General features: G+C 41.4%; 1 protein-coding gene across 4 annotated transcripts in view; it reads right to left on the bottom strand.

Annotated features, from left to right (window-relative positions):
• appa (amyloid beta (A4) precursor protein a) overlaps positions 1-19010 on the bottom strand; it is a 198825-nt gene that overhangs the window by 137756 nt on the left and 42059 nt on the right. For all 4 annotated transcript variants that reach the window (XM_078560355.1, XM_078560353.1, XM_078560354.1 and 1 more), the window contains exon 2: positions 16987-17157. In XM_078560355.1, coding sequence (XP_078416481.1) covers positions 16987-17157 — 171 coding nt within the window. The remainder of the gene's footprint in view (positions 1-16986; positions 17158-19010) is intronic.

Here is a 19010-nt window from a genome sequence, read left to right as displayed (position 1 = left end):
TTTTGAGTGTATATGAGTTGGTTCCTGAGGCATACAGGCAGAAATTTAGGAATATGAGAAAACAGCCTGAGCAAACTTATATTGAGTTTGAAAGAGTAAAAAAAGTAATGTTGATCAGTGGATATGAGCATTACAAAAGCACAAGTTACATATCTAGGCCATACCATTGGACATAGTATGGTGGCTCCAAGAGATGTGAAAGCCAAGGCTATCGTGGATTTTCCCATGCCTACAACAAAACAAGAAGTTGAGAGATTTCTGGGCATGAGTGGGTTTTACCGGAAATTTGTACCAAGTTTTAGCAGTGTGGTTGCTCCACTGACTGAACTATTAAAAAACAAGAAGTTTCACTGGACACAGGATTGTCAGAAGACATTTGAAAATTTGAAAACTGAATTAACTACGACACCAGTTTTGGCAGTACCCAATAACGCTAAGCAATTTAAGTTGGCCGTCGACACAAGTGATATAGGTATTGGGGCCATACTGTTACAAGATGAAGACACTGGAATTGAAAAACCAATATGGTATTTTTCACGGAAGTTGAATACACAAAGAGAAGATATTTAACGATCGAAAAGGAGCCTTTGGTTTGGTGTTAGCATTGCAGCATTTTGAGATTTACGTTGCAGACAAATCGTCAGAAACAATTGTTTATACAGACCACAATCCATTAAAGTTTCTGGACAAATTTCGAGACAGAAGTGCAAGGCTATTCAGATGGAGTTTATGACTGCAACAATATAATCTACAGATTATACAAGTAGTGGGATGAGAAAATCTGATTGCAGGTGCATTATCAAGAGTTTAAGTTTAAAGGGAAAATTGAACATTTAAAACCTGGACACTGAACTGAAATGATGTCTGTTGATATGAAGGATTTGTGTATATATTGTTATGTTAATGCATGCATCTGGTAATGTATGTAGGAGATAATATAAGATGGGTTAATAAAAATGAGGCCATCTTTTAAAATTATGACGGTTTATTTTTTAATGAGGGGGACGTCAGTAAAATATAATAATTCTCAATGTTATTGGAGTTTATTGTAAAATAGTTGTGTGTGCGTGCGAGGGAGAGAGAGAGAGAGAGAGAGAGAGACTTAGTTGGATTAAAGGCAGCTAGTCTGATGGTTTTGATGTAAACATGAGCAAGATTTGAAATGTTAAGTAGGTAAACATAGGTGTAAAAGGACATTTGCATTTTTAAATAAACCAGACTAAATTGTTTTCAAAGGAGGAGTGAAATGCATCACCTAGCCAGGTGAAGTTTAGAAATTGTGTTTATTTTTCCCCACCGGTAAAACTTAGTGCTACGAGAGATTTTTTATCATCAGAATGATAAAGTCCAAAGACATAGTGAAACAGTAGGAATTTGAATTCAAAGGGGGAAATATGTATAAAGTAGTGAAGTTTGTGTGTAAGGTTAGACATTTTTAAGATCTAACAAGTGTGAAAAGTCTTCAGCATCTATGCCTCAAGCTGCTGACTTCACAGAACTGAAGTTAAGAAAACACACTTTGAATTTAACTGGTTCAGGGTATTGTGTGTCACCTTGCCTAGGTCTTTTAAAATCTGTGTGTCTTACTGTTGCCTTGACGAAAGTGTAACTGGGAGTCAGGTTAAGTAGTGGATTTAGAAGTTAGCATAGTAGTATTTTGTAGATCTATGTATGTGTTTAAAATCATTTTTCTTATTAATTAACGTTTAATCTAGTTTAGTAAAAACCTATAAAACTTGGTGGTCTTATTACTACTGAATTCAAGGCACACATCTCGAGATTTATACAAACTGCAAAACAAGTTCTGGCCGTTGTTTCAAGTTTCCCTGTGGAATTTGAGCAACTCAGCATTTACCATCAGCTGTGCCATATCATGGAGACAAAGTCCAGTCTTCCCACTAAGGATAATCTCCATTTATTATTTAGCACTACCACTGTGCTAAGTGGGATAGATTCAGAACATATATAGCAGCTCAAAACCAGACATTCAAGAGGTGGTATAGGTCATCATCAGCAGCAGAATTGCATACAGCCATAATTTGTTATTTTGTGGTGTGGCATATCCCTCAGTACGATTACCATCAAGCCAAGGGGTCAACTCTGGTTCCATATGGCAATGAGGAGCACTAACAAAACTGAAGTCAATGGAAATTGGGAGAAAACTCTCCATTGGATGGAGCTAAATCTAGTACAAAGGAAGATGGATTTGGTTGTTGGAGGCCAATCGTCTCAACCCCAGAACATCACTGCAGGAGTCCCTCAGTGTAGTATCCTAGGTCCAACTGTCTTCAGCAGCTTCTTCAATGACTTTCTCTCCATCATAATGTCAGAAGTGGGGATGTTCATTAATATTTGTGTAGTGCTCAGTCGTATCCGTGGCTCCTCAGATACCGAAGTAGTCTGTGCCTGCATGCAACAAGTCTGAACAACATTCAGGCATGGGCTGATAAGTGGCAAGTAACATTTGCGCCACACTAATCCAACACAGGAGGCCCCAGAGTCAAGCCTGGCCTTATCCTCTCCTGATACCAACAAGGAATCACCCATTAACAATTGGGAGTGCGATACCATCTATTCGTGTTGATCTAATCTGGCTCCCCACCTGCCAAGGGATCAGATTTCAAATTCACATCCCGACCTGCAAATATTTCGACAGGCTCACCTTACCTTTATCAAATTCTCACGTTCTCCACTCCTCTTGCTCAAAAAATAAGAAAAGAAAACATTTGTGCCACACAAGGACAATGACCAATTCCAACATGAGAGGTAAAAGCAAAATACTGCGGATGCTGGAAATCTGAAATAAAATCAGAAAATTCTGAAAAAACTTAACTGTTTCTCTTCCACAGATGCTGTCAGACCTGCTAACGTTTCGAGTCTGTATTTTTTTTATTCATTCATGGGATGTGGGCGTCGCTGGCCGGGCCAGCATTTATTGCCCATCCCTAGTTGCCCTTGAGAAGGCAGTGGTGAGCTGCCTTTTTGAATCGCTGCAATGCGTGTGGTGTAGGTACATCCACAGTGTTGTTAGGAAGGTAGTTCCAGGATTTTGACCCAGTGACAGTGAAGGAACGGCGATATATTTCCAAGTCAGGATGGTAAGTGACTTGGAGGGGAACTTCCAGGTTGTGGTATTCCCATCTATCTGCTGCCCTTGTCCTTCTAGATGGTAGTGGTTGTGGGTTTGGAAGGTGCTGTAGAAGGAGACTTGGTGAATTCCTGCAGTACATCTTGTAGATGGTATACACTGCTGCTACTGTGCATCAGTGGTGGAGGTAGTGAATGTTTGTGGACATGGTGCCAATCAAGCAGGCTGCTTTGTGCTGGATGGTGTCAAACTTCTTTAGTGTTGTAGGAGTTGCACTCATCCAGGCACTTGGGGAGTATTCCTTCACATTCCTGGCTTGTGCCTTGTAGATGGTGGACGGGCTTTGAGGAGTCAGGAGGTGAGTTACTTGTCACACAATTCCTAGCCCCTGACCTGCTCTTGTAGCCATAGCATTTATATGGCTAGTCCAGTTCAGTTTCTGGTTAACGGTAACCCTCAGGATGTTGATAGTGGGTGATTCAGTGATGGTAATGCCATTGGGCATCAGGGTCATATGGACTCGAAATGGAGGGGGAAGAGGAGGGTGGTGGGTGGGAGGAGATTACTATTGACCTAAACCTTAATTGGACCAGCCATTTAAGTACTGTGGCTACAAGAGTAGATCAGAGGCTGGGAATTCTGCAGAAAGTAACCCACTTCTTGACTTCCCAAAACCTGTCCAATCTACAAGATGTAAGTCAGGAACATGATCGAATCCTCTCTACTTGCCTGGATGAGTGTAGCTCCAACAACACTCAACACAATCCAGGACAAAGCAGCCAATTTAATCAGCACCCACCGCTCCCTCCACCACTGGCGAAGAGAGGCAGTAGTGTATACTATCTACAAGATGCACTGCAGCAACTTGCCAAACCTCCTTCGACAGCACCTTCGAAACCCATGACCTCTACCAGCTAGATGCGCAAGGGCAACAGGTACATGGGAACACCACCACCTACAAGTTCCACTCCAAGCCACTCACCACCCTGACTTGGAACTACATTGTCGCTTCTTCATTGTCGCTGGGTCAAAATTCTAGAACTCTTTCTAACCTATACCACATGGACTGCAGCAGTTCATGAAGTCAGCTCATCACCATCCTCTCAAGGGCAATTAGGGATTGGCAACAAATTATTCATGCACGTTCCATGAATGTAAAACCACCACCCCTCCCCAAAAAAAACAGCTAGATGATTCAAGATCATCATTGATTTTTTCATATGACAATACAAGTGCAGAATGTTCAAAACGGGCCTATAAATCCCCCAGGGCACCACAAGGGGTTCTTAAGGTTCTCAAGGTCATAACGATAAATCACTGCACTAGTCATTCTGACTGCCCAACAATCTGACTTATGCTGAAAAGTAATGGAAGGGGCTACATTATGTGTAAAGGTTCAATGTTAAAAATCAGGAGAAGCTGTCAGGTCACTAAGCAATCAAGACACTGCACTGTCTTGTTTCGTTTCCAGTCGATTCATTAATAGCAACCTGATTTGAATAGTTAAGAGCATACCTGCCAAACAAGAAAGTTTTGAAAGGCTTGGCACCCTTTGCTTCTATGCATTTGTGCAAGATGGCATTGTGGTGGTATACTTGAAACCAAATGTCATACATGGCATTTCAAGGTCAAGGATGAGTTTGCATCCCCTTGCCAGCAACTGTCATGGATCAGAGCTCTATGCAGAACAAATCAAGCATGTCCTTTTCACTGATTTAGAGTTCAAGATGCTTTGAACCAAAGAGAGAATTTTCCAAGAATTCTGCATTTCTTGATCACATCTCTCTCAGCACCACTAGTAAAAGGTTTCCTGCGTACATAACAAGGTCACGAAAGACTAAATAGGGGAGCTTCAACCCATTCAGATCAAAGGTGCCTGTCAGATTTTTCATTAAAGCTTTTACACCACTGATATTAAGTTAATAATTAATGAAATCATCAAGCCAAACATTCTGAAATACAAGGCAACATTTCAATCAGGATCACTCTAAGAGTACAAGCGTAATTCCCTATCCACATCATCATCTCTTTAACAGGAGCCATTTTCTTCACTGTAGGCTTGAGCTAAAGGTACATCAGCAAGTAAAACTGAATCATTGTATTTCTACTGGTTGCGAGAGTGGGCAAAATCCTGGACATTCTATATCCAGCGTAATACTTAATTGTAAACCCCATTCATTTTGATAAGTTGATGCTAGAATAATTAAACACTACACTTCCTATCCACAATTTCAGTATAAAACACACATCAAAATCCACCAAGACTTAAGTGGGTAACATCGTTTACAATCAGTAAACTCTAGTTATTGAAAGATCAATGAGAATCGTTTAATCTGTGATGAACAGCTTTGAATAGAATTTCTTTGGTAGCATCTGGGAAAAAAAAATTCATAGAATTTAAATATTTTTGCATGTTTAAGTGCTCATTTAGAAGTTAAAGTGCAATTAATGTAGAATACTTAGCCAATTGAACACACAAATCTGAACTATCCAAGAACAAAACAGAAACTGGTCAAGGTCCAAATTGCCCAGCACAGCAATGAGTAAATGAAATACCTCAAATCATTGGTCACAGTGAAACAAAAAAACCCCACAGCATGTCTGCTGTTCAAATTCTTACACCAATAAATCATCATTTGGTGTCAACTTGATAAGCCTTTGGGATCCCTTGTTGGAAAGAATGTCGGTGTGTGGATGTAGCATGAAAACAGAATGGATAGTGCCCCGATGTCTGATATGGCCAAATACCCCGTTGCAGCATTTCCAAACTGTGGGTCACAACTTCCAATGGGATTTCAGAGGTCACATTTGGGTTTCTGAACTCCCCCTCTGAGGCAGCAATGGCTGGACAGCTCTGGACTCACTGAATCCCTGCTGCCATCAGCAGGGATAGACAGTGGGCCCAAAGTGCTCTTTAACCTTAGGAATGAATGCCAAGGACGACAGAATGATTGTGTACCGACTGGTGCAGCTAATAGCCAAATGAGTGCAGGAAAGACCAGGAAATCACGCAGCTGAGCCAGGAAGGTGAGTGTGGGCTTCAAACGTTACTGTGTTCTACCCCTGTTTGCTTGTTGTACAGGATCCTTAGCCCAGGCTAGTGACTCTGTTTCACAGGCACCAGCAGTAAAACACAAAGTGGGGAGAAAGTAGAGAGGGGCTGGTGAATGTACCTATGTGGGGCAGGGGGGGATTTGGCAAGGGAGGGGATTTGTTCAGAGAGGGGATCCTGAGTGAGTGAATGGGGAGGGGGGCATTTGGGAAAAGGGGCTGGTGTGTGGAAGGTGGTGGAGGGGAGAGGCTTCAGAGAGTCTTCTGTCACCAGGGAATATGGAGAGCTTGGTTGAAATCTACATGAATTCATAAAATGACATTATTACAAAAGTTTTTTAAGAACACAGATTTTCATATTTATGTGATGTATTATTTGATGTTGATCTATATATAACGAGTGAACTTTAGTAATTATACTGAATGTTACTATGCTGCTTTGCATATTAAGGTTCAGCAAACTTCCCTGATTTTGTACTCGACACCTCTATTTATGAAGCTCAAGATCCAATATGCTTTGCTAACTACTCTCTAAATATTTCTCACCACCTTCAAAGGTCTATGCATATGAACCCCCAGGTCTCTCTGTACCTGCATATTAGATCTGTGTCATTAAGTCTATATTGCCACTCTTGATCCTTTTTGCCAAAATGCAACACAACAGGTAAACCAGCCCAACCACGGCTAACAAATGGAATTAAGGATAGTATTAGATCCAAAGAGGAGGCATAGAAAGTTGTTAGAAAAAGTAGCAAGCCTGAGGTTTGGGAGCAATTCAGAATTCAGCAAAGGAAAACCAAGAGATTAATTAAAAGGGGGAAAATAGAGTATGAGTAAACTTGCAAGGAACATAAAAGCGGACTGTAAAACCTTCTATAAGTAAAAAGAAAAAGACTAGTGAAGACAAATGTATGTCCGTTAGAGTCTGAAATGGGAGAATTTATAATGGAGAACATGGAAATGGTAGGGCAATTAAACAACTACTTTAGTTCTGTCTTCACAGTGGAAGGCACAAATAACTTCCCAGCAATGCTAAGGAATCAAGGGTCCAGTGAGAAGAACAAATTGAAGGAAATTAGCATTGCTAAAATAATAGCACTGGAGAAATTAATGGGGCTGAAAGCTGATAAATCCCCAGGACCTGATAATCTACATCCCAGGGTACTAAAGGAGATGGCCATGGAAATAGTGGATGCATTGGCTGTCATCTTCCAAAATTCTGTAGATTCTGGAACTGTCCCGGCATATTGGAGTGGCAAATGTGACACCACTATTTAAAAAAGGGAGGGAGAAAACAGCTAATTACAGACTGGGTAGTTTATCAGTCGTGGGGAAAATGCCACAGTCTATTATAAAGGATGTGAGAACTGGACACTTAGAAAATATCAATGGAATTAGACAAAGTCAACATAGATTTATGAAAGAGAAATCATGTTTGACAAACCTACTGGAGTTTTTTTTGAGGATGTAACTAGCAGAATAGATAATGGAAAACCAGTGGATGTGGTGCATTTGGATTTTCAGAAAGCTTTTGATAAAGTCCCACATAAGAGGTTAGTGTGTAAAATTAAAGCACATGGGATTGGGGGTAATATATTGGCATGGATTGAGAATTGGTTAGCAAACAGGAAAGAGTGGGAAAAATGGTCTTTTTCAGAATGGCAGGTGGTGACTAGTGGGGTACCACAGGGATCAGTGCTTGGGCCGCAGCTATTCACAATATATATGAATGATTTGGATCAGGGAACTGAATGTAATATTTCCAACTTTGCTGACAACATAAAACTTGGTGGGATTGTGAGTGGTGAGGAGGGTGTTAAGAGGCTTCATGGTGATTTAGACAGGTTGAGTGAGTGGGCAAATACATGGCAGACGCAGTATAACGTGGATAAGTGTGAAGTGATCCACTTCAGTAGGAAAAGCAGAATAGCAGAGTGTTATTTAAATGGTGATAAATTGGGAAATGTTGACGTACAAAGGGAACTGGGTGTCCTTGTACACCAATCACTGAAATCAAGCACGCATGTACAGCAAGCAGTCAAAAAGGCAAATGGTATGTTGGCATTCGTTGCAGGAGGGCTTGAGTACAGGAACAAGGATGTCTTACTGGAGCTGGTCAGGGCCTTGGTGAGACCACACCTGGAATATTGTAGTCAGTTTTGGTCTCCTTACCTAAGAAAGGGTATATCTACCATAGAGGGAGTGCAGCGAATGTTCACTAAACTGATTCCTGGGATGGCAGGATCATCATATGAGGAGAGATTGGGCCGACTAGGCCTAGGGTATTCACTAGAGTTTAGGAGAATGAAAAAGGATCTCATTGAAACGTTTAAAATTGTGACAAGGATGGACAGACTGAATGCAAGAATGATTGTTTCCTCTGGCTGGGGGGAAGGGTCTAGAACAAGGGGTCAGTCTGAAGATATGGGTTAGACCATTTAGGACAGAGATGATGAGAAACTTCTTCACTCAGAGGGTGGTAAACCTGTAGAATTCTCTACCCTAGAAGGCTATGGAGGCCAAGTCACAATGTATTTAAGGAGGAAATAGATAGACTTCTAGACACTAAAGGTGTCAAGGGGTATGGGGAGAGAGCGGAAGTATGGTGTTGAGATAGAGGGTCAGCCATGGTCATACTGAATGGTGGAGCAGGCTTGAAGGGCCAAATGACCTCTGCCTGTTCCTATTTTCTATGTTTCTATCACTTCGTGCTTCTTTGTATTAAATTCCATCTGCCACTTGTCTGCCCATTCTGCTGGCCTGCTTCTTGTAGCATTTGATTGGTGCCATCCTTACTACCTGCCACAGTTTTCAGCAAATTTTGAGATTTTACTCTATATTCGAATACCCAAGTCATAAATATTTATGAAAAAAACCCACTGGTGCTAGCTTTGTACCTTGAGGAGCATGACTATCTACCATTCTCCAGTCTGAAAAACAATCATTTATTAAGACTCGCTGTTTTCTGTCTTTCAGCCAATTTTTTTTTAAACCAGGCTGATACTGATCCTCCTATTCCATAAACCTTAATTTTGTTAATCAGCCTTTTAAGTATTACTTCGTCAAACACTTTTTTCAAACCCATGTGGCCAAGATAAATTGCATTCCTTTCAATCTTCTGGCAGAGGAGTGGAAAGGCAGCAAATGGTGCTGTTTTTGGCACCGATGTACATTTTGCTTTACATTAATAGCTAGTTTAGAACCTTCTCCTTCTATGTGCTCTAACAATTAGACAATGTTTGTACACCTACTGGCAAATTTACAAATTAACATAACCTGGTGGGCATCACATGCAATGTATTCCTGCCAAAGCACAGCATTAACACTCCATTAGAGCTTCCTCATCACTAGAAGAAATGATTACGCATATTTTTTTAAAAGTCTGTTGGCAGTTTGAGTCGCAAAGGATTTTCATGATCACAAGCATGGTACTGGTTCAGAGGTGACAATGGGATTACAGCACTCTCTTCAAGTGCTTATTTGCCCTTTTAAAAGCCACCATTGAATATCTGCCTCCACCACTCAGGCAGTGCACATTCCAGGCCTTAACCACTCACTGCATTTAAAAAAGTTATTTCTTTGGTTCTTCGGCCAATCACCTTAAATCTGTGTCCTCTGGTTCTCGACCCTTCCACCAAAGCAAACAGTTTCTTTCTATCCATTCTGTCTAGATACCTCATGATTTTGAACACCTTGATCAAATCTCCTCTCAACTTTCTTTTCTCTGTCTGTTCTCAACACATTGAAATTGGCCTTCCACCAATTAAGAATTTATACTCTAGATTGTTCCATGCCATTATCCATAGGGAAGCTAAACTTGGTGATTCTACGATCACTGTTCCTTCAATGTCCCTCTACTGTCACACTTGACCCATCTCATTCCCCAGAACCAGATCTAGCAATGCTGTAAATTTCGGTGATTTCTATCAATGCCTCCTTCCGAGTTAGGCTGCAAGCATAATGGTCAAGAAAATTCTCGTGAACAGACTTCAAAAACTCTATCCCTCTCTGCCCTTTACACTGTTACTATCCCAGTATATTATATTTAGATAATTTAAGTCCCGCATTATCACTACTCTATAGTTCTTGCATCACTCTGTAATTTTGCTGCAAATTTGCTCCTCCATATCTTTCCCACTAGTTGGTAGCCGATAGAATACACCTTGTCGTAATAGGGCCTCTCCTGCTTCTTAGCTCTAAGCAAATAGATTCTGGCCTTGACCCCTCTAGAACACCCTCTTTCTCCAGGCCTGTAATATTCTCCTTAATCTATAAGGATATAAGAAATAGGAACAAGAGTAGACCATATGGCCCCACGAATCTGCTCCTCCATTCAATACAAATCTGGCTGATCTTCTGCCTCAACTTCAATTTCCTGCATTCTCTACATTTCCCTTGATTCTGTGAGATCAAAACTCAACCTATCCCAGTTAATAGCCTCAACAATAGGACACCCAAAACCCTCCGGAGGAGAGGATTCTCAAGGTTTACAACCCAAGTGAAGAAATTTCTCAGCTCAGTTCTCAATGATCGGCCCCTTATCCTGAGAATGTGACCCAGGGTTCTAGATTCCCCAGTCAGGGTAAACCTCTGTCTACCCTGCCAAATTTCTCCAGAATCTTTTATGTTATATTGCCACTCCTTCTCCTCTCTTTGCTGAACACCTTGCATCCAGGAATATTTAGTACCCAGTCCTGCCTTTTTTTAAACCAGATTATCAGTTATTGCCAGTTCAGATACCTACGTACCTATTAATACCTTAACATTTTTTACTTAGTACTCTCTCCTCCAATCCTTTGCCCACCTTGTTTCTCCTTTCTAATTCTACACCATGGTTCCCATCTCCTTGGCAAATTAGTTGAAAGCACACCCAACAGCCCCCTCCCCCAAAGCACTAACAAACTGGGGAAGGCGTTGGTCCCAGCCCTGTTGATATGCAATCTATCTGGCCAATACAGGTCCCGCCTCCCACTGAACTAGTCCCAATGCCCCAGGAATCTAAAGCCTTCCCTCCTACGCTATTTCTCCAGCCATACATTCATTTGCTCTATCCTTCAATTTCTATACTCCTTAGCACCTGGCACTTGGGGTAATCCAGAGGTTACTACCATTGAGGGTCTACTTATTAATCTCCTTCCTAGCTCCCTAAAATCTGCCCACAGGATCTCACCCTCTTCCTACCTCTGTTGTTGATACCAATATGGCTGTTCACACCTCCCCCGAGTGCACTGCAGCCACTCAGTGACATCCTGGACCCTAGCACTAGTGTGGCAACTTACTATTCTGGAATCACATCTGTAGCCGCAGAAAAGTCTGCCTGTTCCCCTAACTATAGAATCCCCTATCACTATTTATTTCCCAAACTTCATTCTCCCGGACACTCCTGCACAGCTGAGCCATCCTTTGTGCCTTGGCTACAGCTGCACTCCCCAGGGGAACGATCACCCTCACCTGTTTTTCGTACTGAATACTGGCTGGGCAGCAAGATGCACTTGGGACTCCTGCACTACCTGTTCGCCTTGACTGTCTGACGGTCACTCATTCCCTCTTTGCATTCACACCCTTAAGCTGTGGGGTGACCTTCTCTAGAAATGCACTACCCATGTAGCACTCAGCCTCGCAATAAACTGCAGTAACTCCAGTTACTGCTCAAGCTTCAAACCCTGAGCTTGAGCTCCTCTGGATGGTGACACTTTCTGCACGTGGTTGTCCAGGGCATGAGGTTTCTGCCCATGCTTCTATTTATCAGACTATTGACTAAATTTAGAGAGACAAACTTGATACTTAAATAAACATTCAGCAGTTATCAATCAGCACCTTCCCTTGTGTTGAGATCACTTTATTTTATAGGTAGGTTAACTTAAATATTTTACTTAATTCTAATTATTGGTGTCAGATTTTAACTTAATGAAAAAATAGGAACTCTTTCATATTATCTCTTTTTATTTTTACTTTTTCTGCTTGGATCTAATTAAATAAACACCCTGGCCTCTCCTCTGACCATTCCTGCCTGCCCCAGCCTGGTCCCCTCTGACCATCTTGGGAAAAACTTGCAGGGATAAGGGGGAGAGCCGGCACGGACTCAACGGACCAAATGGCCTCTTTCAGGCTCTGTGATCATTCCATGCTTAAGCAGGTTTGCAAATTCAAATTGAATTTTATGTTTCTTTGTGCTTTTTAAACTCTGGGCTGTTGATTTTATACTGAATGCAAGGTAGGCACAACCTGAAATAAGCCAAACCCACCTATCTGGCTGCTACTCAGCCTTTTCCCTTTGTGCTGTCAATATGCCTAGTAACAGGAGTAGACAATTCAGCTATTTCAACCTACTCAGCAATTAAATTAGATGTCAGATCTGTACCATAACTCTCTGCCTTGGTTCCATAACTCTAAGCATCTTTTACCTAACAAAAACTAGCAGTTTAAAAATTTTAATTGAGCCTCAACCTCCATTTTTTGGGGGAATGATTTCAGATTTTTACTACCCTTTTTTGTAATTAACTGTTTCCTAACATCACCACAGAATAGCCTAGATCTTGAGGTTCTGGACTTCGTCACCAGAGGAAATAGTTTCTCACTATCTACCTCATTAACTCCTTTAATCATCTTGAACACCTCCATTTGTTCACCACTTAATCTCCTATACACAAGGGAACACAAGCCTAATCTATGTAACCTGTTCTCATAATTTAACCTTTTCAGTCCTGGTATCATTCTGGTGAATGTGCACTGCACCCATAAACCCAACATATCCTTCCTCAGGTACTGTGCCCAGAACTGAACACTACTCAGGGTCTAACCAGATCTCTCTACGTAACTTCCACCTCTTTATATTCCAACTCCCACGGGATAAAGGCCAAAATTCCATTAGCCTTTTTAATTAGTTTATACCATTTGTCTACTAGCTTATAGTGCTGGCAATTGTCCATGGCTAAACCAGATTGTCCTTAACTTTGGCGTCAATATCACTTCTGACCACATATCCATGCCAACACTAAGACCATCTATTTCCCCCTCTGTAACATCATACGATTTTGCCCTGCCTCAGCTCACCTGCTGCTGAAACCCTCATGCATGTCTTTGTTACATCTAGACTTCATTATTGCAATTCACTCCTGGCTGGCCTCCCACATTCTACCCTCTGTAAACTTGAGGTCATCCAAATTTCTGCTGTTCTGGTCCTTACTCGCACCAAAGTCCTGTTCACCTATCACCGTGTGCTTGTTGACCTACAAATGGCCCCTGGTCAAGCAATGCCTTGATTTTTAGAATTCTAATCCTAGTTTTCAAACCTCCCCATGGCCTCACCCCTGCCTCGCTCTAATCTCCTCCAGCTCCACAATCCTCAGATATTTTCAGTCATCCAAATCTGGCCTTTTGAGCACCCCTCATTTTAATTGCTCCATCATTGGTGGCAGTGCCTTCAGCTGCCTGCGCCCAAAGCTCTGGAATTTCCTCTGTAAACCTCACTGCTTATTTTCCTTTAAGATGCCCCTTAAAACTTTTGACCTAGCTTTTGGACATCTGCCCCAATATCACCTTATGTGGCTCCCTGGGACATTTTATTACATTAAAGACACTACATAAATATTAAGTTGTTGTTGACTTCTGTACTTGGAGCCTTAAATCTCTCTACTCCTCCACAGTTGTAGCTTCTGCATTCTGAGACTCAAGTTCCTTTGGAAAGGAATCACATCAGTGCAGAGTGCTGTTATACTGTTCATAAAAATTCAGCGTTAGTAATTTTATTTTGAATGACCATTCCATTCCCAAGAACATGGCAAAGCTCACTGAACAAGTCGCAGTAATCTGCAAGTATTTAGACGTCTTTAGCTAGATCCCAGCACAGGGCCGAGAAAATAATTTAATGACACCTTGAGAGTTCAGATGCTTTCCCTCCAAAGACTAAGACAAACACGTGTAGACTCCAGGAACAGGTGGAGACAGCACTTCAACTGAAATGAAATATTAAGTCAAATGGAGCTCATCATGGATCAACATTAAAGGATTTGTGGAGCTAAGTATTTGAATCCGGATGTTCAGCAGTAATATCCAACAGCGACAGAATCCTTCTGTTGGCCATAGCCGTCCCCTCAAAAAACAAAATCTATTACTGATCTGAGCACAATGGGTTTCACCTAAACCACATAGGTAACACTGTCCTTGCAGGGAGGATGAAATGGACAGTGAACTAGTTCAAAGTTACCAAAGCAGGAGGAGCATTAAATAAAACAGACAATAAAGAAAGCAAATTAATAATGTGACAGTCAAATAAAGAAAAAGATATTTGAAGAAAAGGTTAAACAACTTTTATAGAAATGCAGAGAGAGCCAGGAACAATGGATTATGATTAAAAGTGTATGCAGGAAATATTGATGTGATTGGGAATCCTAAAACATGGCCGGCAGCACAGGATGACTAAGAGCTCGAGCTGAGGGTATTAAATGTTCACAATAGGCCTACAAGGAAGTGGTGCATTGGTTAAAAATGACGACATTGCCTTAAAAAGGGTGGATATCAGAAAGCACATAATTGCAATTCATATTGCTTCAATCAAGGCAATAAAGGTCAATTAGTAACTGCAATAAGTCACCAGCACAAAGCGAGTAGACAGATGAGGAGCTGTTCAATCAGGTAAGGCTGTGGAAAATCAATGTACTAATTATGAGGGATTTGAACATCCCACAGGTACAACAGGTAGATGAGTACAAACCTTAAGGGAGGAGTAAGAAAACAAAAACAAATACGTTGAGGCAGTCAGGGATCGTTTCCGCACGCAACAAGAGTGAGAGACAAAGTAGCCTGCTTTATTAGCAGCTTATTATCAGCTTAAACATCCACCCGCTCCACCACTCATTTACAGTACACTTTGTAGTCACTACCTACAAGATGCACTGCAGCAAATCACCGAGGCTTCTTTGACAGCATCTCCAAACCCAGGACCTCTACCACATAGGAAAAGGTCAGCAGGTGCATGGTGACCACCATCTCCTCCAAGTCACAAATCATCCCAACTTAGAAACACATTGCCATTCTTTCATTGTTACTGGATCAAAATCCCAAAACTCCCTACCTAACAGCATTTTGGGAGTACCCTCACCACACGCACTGCAGCTTCAAGAAGAGGCCAACTACCACTTTCTAAAAGCCAATTAGGGGTGGCTAATAAAATGATGCCCTGGCTAATGACATCTATATCCTCAAATAGAATGAAAAGATACCAAACAGTGTGGCATACAATTCCTTTCTTTCATTTCTGTATAACTTCTATAAAAGTATTAATTTGGTCCCAAATACCATAAACATTTACCAAAACAAATCATTACACTCCTAATGTATAATTTCACAACTTCCCTAGCACATCCTATCTTCATAATGAATCTAAGCATCTGATTAGCCAGTCAGGAATGCCTTCACAACACAAATGAAAATACCTGGAAAAACTCAGCAGGTCTGACAGCATCTGCGGAGAGGAACACAGTTAACGTTTCGAGTCCGTATGACTCTTCAACAGAACTAAGGAAAAATAGAAAAGAGGTGAAATGTAAGCTGGTTTAGGGGGGGGGGGGGGGGGGGGTGGGGTGGGACAGGTAGAGCTGGATAGAGGGCTAGTGATAGGTGGAGATAGTCAAAAGATGTCATAGACAAAAGGACAAAGAGGTGTTGAAGGTGGTGATATTATCTAAGGAATGTGATAATAGGTGACATTCAGAGTAGAAAGCAGGACGAGCAAGGTACAGATAGCCCTAGTGGGGGTGGGGTGGGGGGGAAGGGATCGAAATAGGCTAAAAGGTAGAGATAAAACAATGGATGGAAATACATTTAAAAATAATGGAAATAGGTGGGAAAAGAAAAATCTATATAAATTATTGGAAAAAAGGGGGATCGGAAAGGGGGTGGGGATGGAGGAGAGAGTTCATGATCTAAAATTGTTGAACTCAATGTTCAGTCCGCAAGGCTGTGAAGTGTCTAGTCGGAAGATGAGGTTTCCTCTACATTGGAGAGACCAAACGCAGACTGGGTGACCGCTTTGCAGAACACCTTCGGTCTGTCCGCAAGCATGACCCAGACCTCCCTGTTGCTTGCCATTTCAACACTCCACCCTGCTCTCATGCCCACATGTCCGTCCTTGGCCTGCTGCATTGTTCCAGTGAAGCTCAACGCAAACTGGAGGAACAGCACCTTATCTTCCGACTAGGCACTTTACAGCCTACCGGACTGAATACTGAGTTCAACAATTTTAGATCATGAACTCTCTCCTCCATCCCCACCCACTTTCCAATCGCCCTTTTCTCCAATAATTTATATAGATTTTTCTTTCCCACCTATTTCCATTATTTTTAAATGTATTTCCATCCATTGTTTTATCTCTACCTTTTAGCCTATTTCGATCCCTTCCCCCCAACCCCATCCCCACTAGGGCTATCTGTACCTTGCTCGTCCTGCTTTCTACCCTTAAGGTCACCTATTAGCACATTCCTTAGATAATATCACCACCTTCAACACCTCTTTGTCCTTTTGTCTATCTCCACCTATCACTGGCCCTCTATCCAGCTCTACCTATCCCACCCCCCCGCCCCCTTAAATCAGCTTATGTTTCACCTCTTTTCTATTTTTCCTTAGTTCTGTTGAAGTCATATGGACTCGAAACGTTAACTGTGTTCCTCTCTGCAAATGCTGTCAGACCTGCTGAGTTTTTCCAGGTATTTTTATTTTTGTTTTGGATTTCCAGCATCCGTAGTTTTTTGCTTTTATCTTAGGAAAGCCTTCATGCCACAAGTAGATCTTTACAACTTATGATATGCAACTAAGACAAACAAAAAAAAAAATTCCAACTGTGCACATACCTCTTGACAGTACTGCAGGATTCCTTCTTTAGTTCCAAAGCAGCTGTTTGTTCCAGAAGGATCAGACACCCACTTGCCACTCTGTACATTCATGTGCATGTTTAATTTGCCGCAAAACATCGCAATTTGGGGTTCTGCTGCCAACAATCCAGTACCTCCATCAGTTGGCACCTGGTAAACAGAATGACCTCGATTACTAACAAAGCACAAACACTGTAGCATCAAAGGATTTTTATAAGTGGTATAAAAAGACACATGCTTTTTCTTAAACAAAAATCACCAAATGTGATACCTAGGTCCTGCCCACAAACATATATTACAAAGCTAAGATGCAACTTGTAACAGAGGCAACAGCATTGTCATTTTAGAATCCCTTGAAGTTTTGGTGCAACAATGCAACCTAATTTAATTTTTAAAAAATGGAATTGAAACAGCTGCTAGTAAATGGCGAGTGCCCCAGTTAGAAAAACATTTAAGTTCCTTAGCACCCAGGAGTGCTGACTGAATCTAAGATGGTGTCAAAAAAATCTTGAAAAACAAACAAACATTAATGAAGGTTTGCTGTAGGACTCGTGCAAGGTGGCACCATATCCCATTGAACAGGCTATAGGCAAGTTCCTAAAACTACATAAAGTGTCTTTGTTGAAGATCTTGAAAGTTGAATCTTGCTTCAAAAGAGATTTTATTTTGAAATGAGGAAAGCAAATTGATAAACTGCATCTCTCTAAACCATCTCTAATGTAGAATGAAATCAGAACACATCTCCTTCCTCCACTTCAGGTCATCCATGTGAGGAAAGGTAATGCGACAGTCAGCTACAAATAAATAGTGAGCAGATTTCCTGACAAAATATTTAATCAATACCTGAAATCAAAACCTGTGACTACAGCACCTTTTTTATTAATGGTTTATGGGGGTGAACGCATTGAGAGCTAGGCTGCATTTGTTGCACATCCCTTATTGCCCTCAAGAAGGTTGTGGTGAGCCAACTTCTTGAACTACTGCAGTCCAGCATTGCACTTTTACTCAGAGATAAAAACAAAAAACTACTGCGGATGCTGGAAATCCAAAACAAAAACAGAATTACCTGGAAAAACTCAGCAGGTCTGGCAGCATCGGCGGAGAAGAAAAGAGTTGACGTTTCGAGTCCTCATGACCCTTCAGCAGAACTTCTGCTGAAGGGTCACGAGGACTCGAAACGTCAACTCTTTTCTTCTCCGCCGATGCTGCCAGACCTGCTGAGTTTTTCCAGGTAATTCTGTTTTTGTTTTGCACTTATACTGTCTGAATGACTCAGAAAGCCACCATATTCCAGGAAGCTATCCAGGCTGGGGTGTTAGGATATAATGACAGCTGTGGCCCAACTGGTACAGATATATGATGAACTTGAAATCAATTTAAAAAACATCCAGTAAGTTACTTTAAACTGATTTCCTTTGGCTCAAAACTGAAGACAGAAGAAATACTCAGTCATATAAATACAAAGCTGCAAACTCATCAATGCGAGATGGTACACACCAGGCTATATGACCACATTCAATCTGGATATCCTTCAACTATCTTGGGGAAAATTTGTTGTTTTAAACTACAGAACTATGGATACAAGGGACTCCCTTCGTCAGCTGCACATCCTCATGTAAGCATGACATATTGCAACTGCTTGGTTCACCTGTGAAAACGTGGGTCTATTTGGAGCTGGTCGAGTACATTCCTTATCTCTGGGTTCTCTGTAAAAGTGGAGGCCAGCAAATGGAGGAGACTGGTGCCCAGTGAGCATAAAACCACACAGGCATTGGCTCTCCCAAAAACAGCATCATGAAAATGAAAGCACTTTTGGCCATTCACTAGTTTTGTACTGGCATGCAGCGTTATCTTTCAAGGCAAGGAAGTGCTGCTCAAGTTTCACAATAGATTTTTCCCTCCAAATAACTTGTGCTCCATCTTTAAAATAAATGAGATAACATCGAAGGCAGAACCTTATTCCAGCACAAGATGCCTTAGGGTAGGCAAGGAACTGAAGTGCA

Source organism: Cetorhinus maximus, chromosome 16, assembly GCF_964194155.1.
Source record: "Cetorhinus maximus chromosome 16, sCetMax3.hap1.1, whole genome shotgun sequence".
In the NCBI taxonomy this organism is placed as follows: domain Eukaryota; kingdom Metazoa; phylum Chordata; class Chondrichthyes; order Lamniformes; family Cetorhinidae; genus Cetorhinus; species Cetorhinus maximus.
This window is presented reverse-complemented; position numbering and strand designations above follow the sequence as displayed.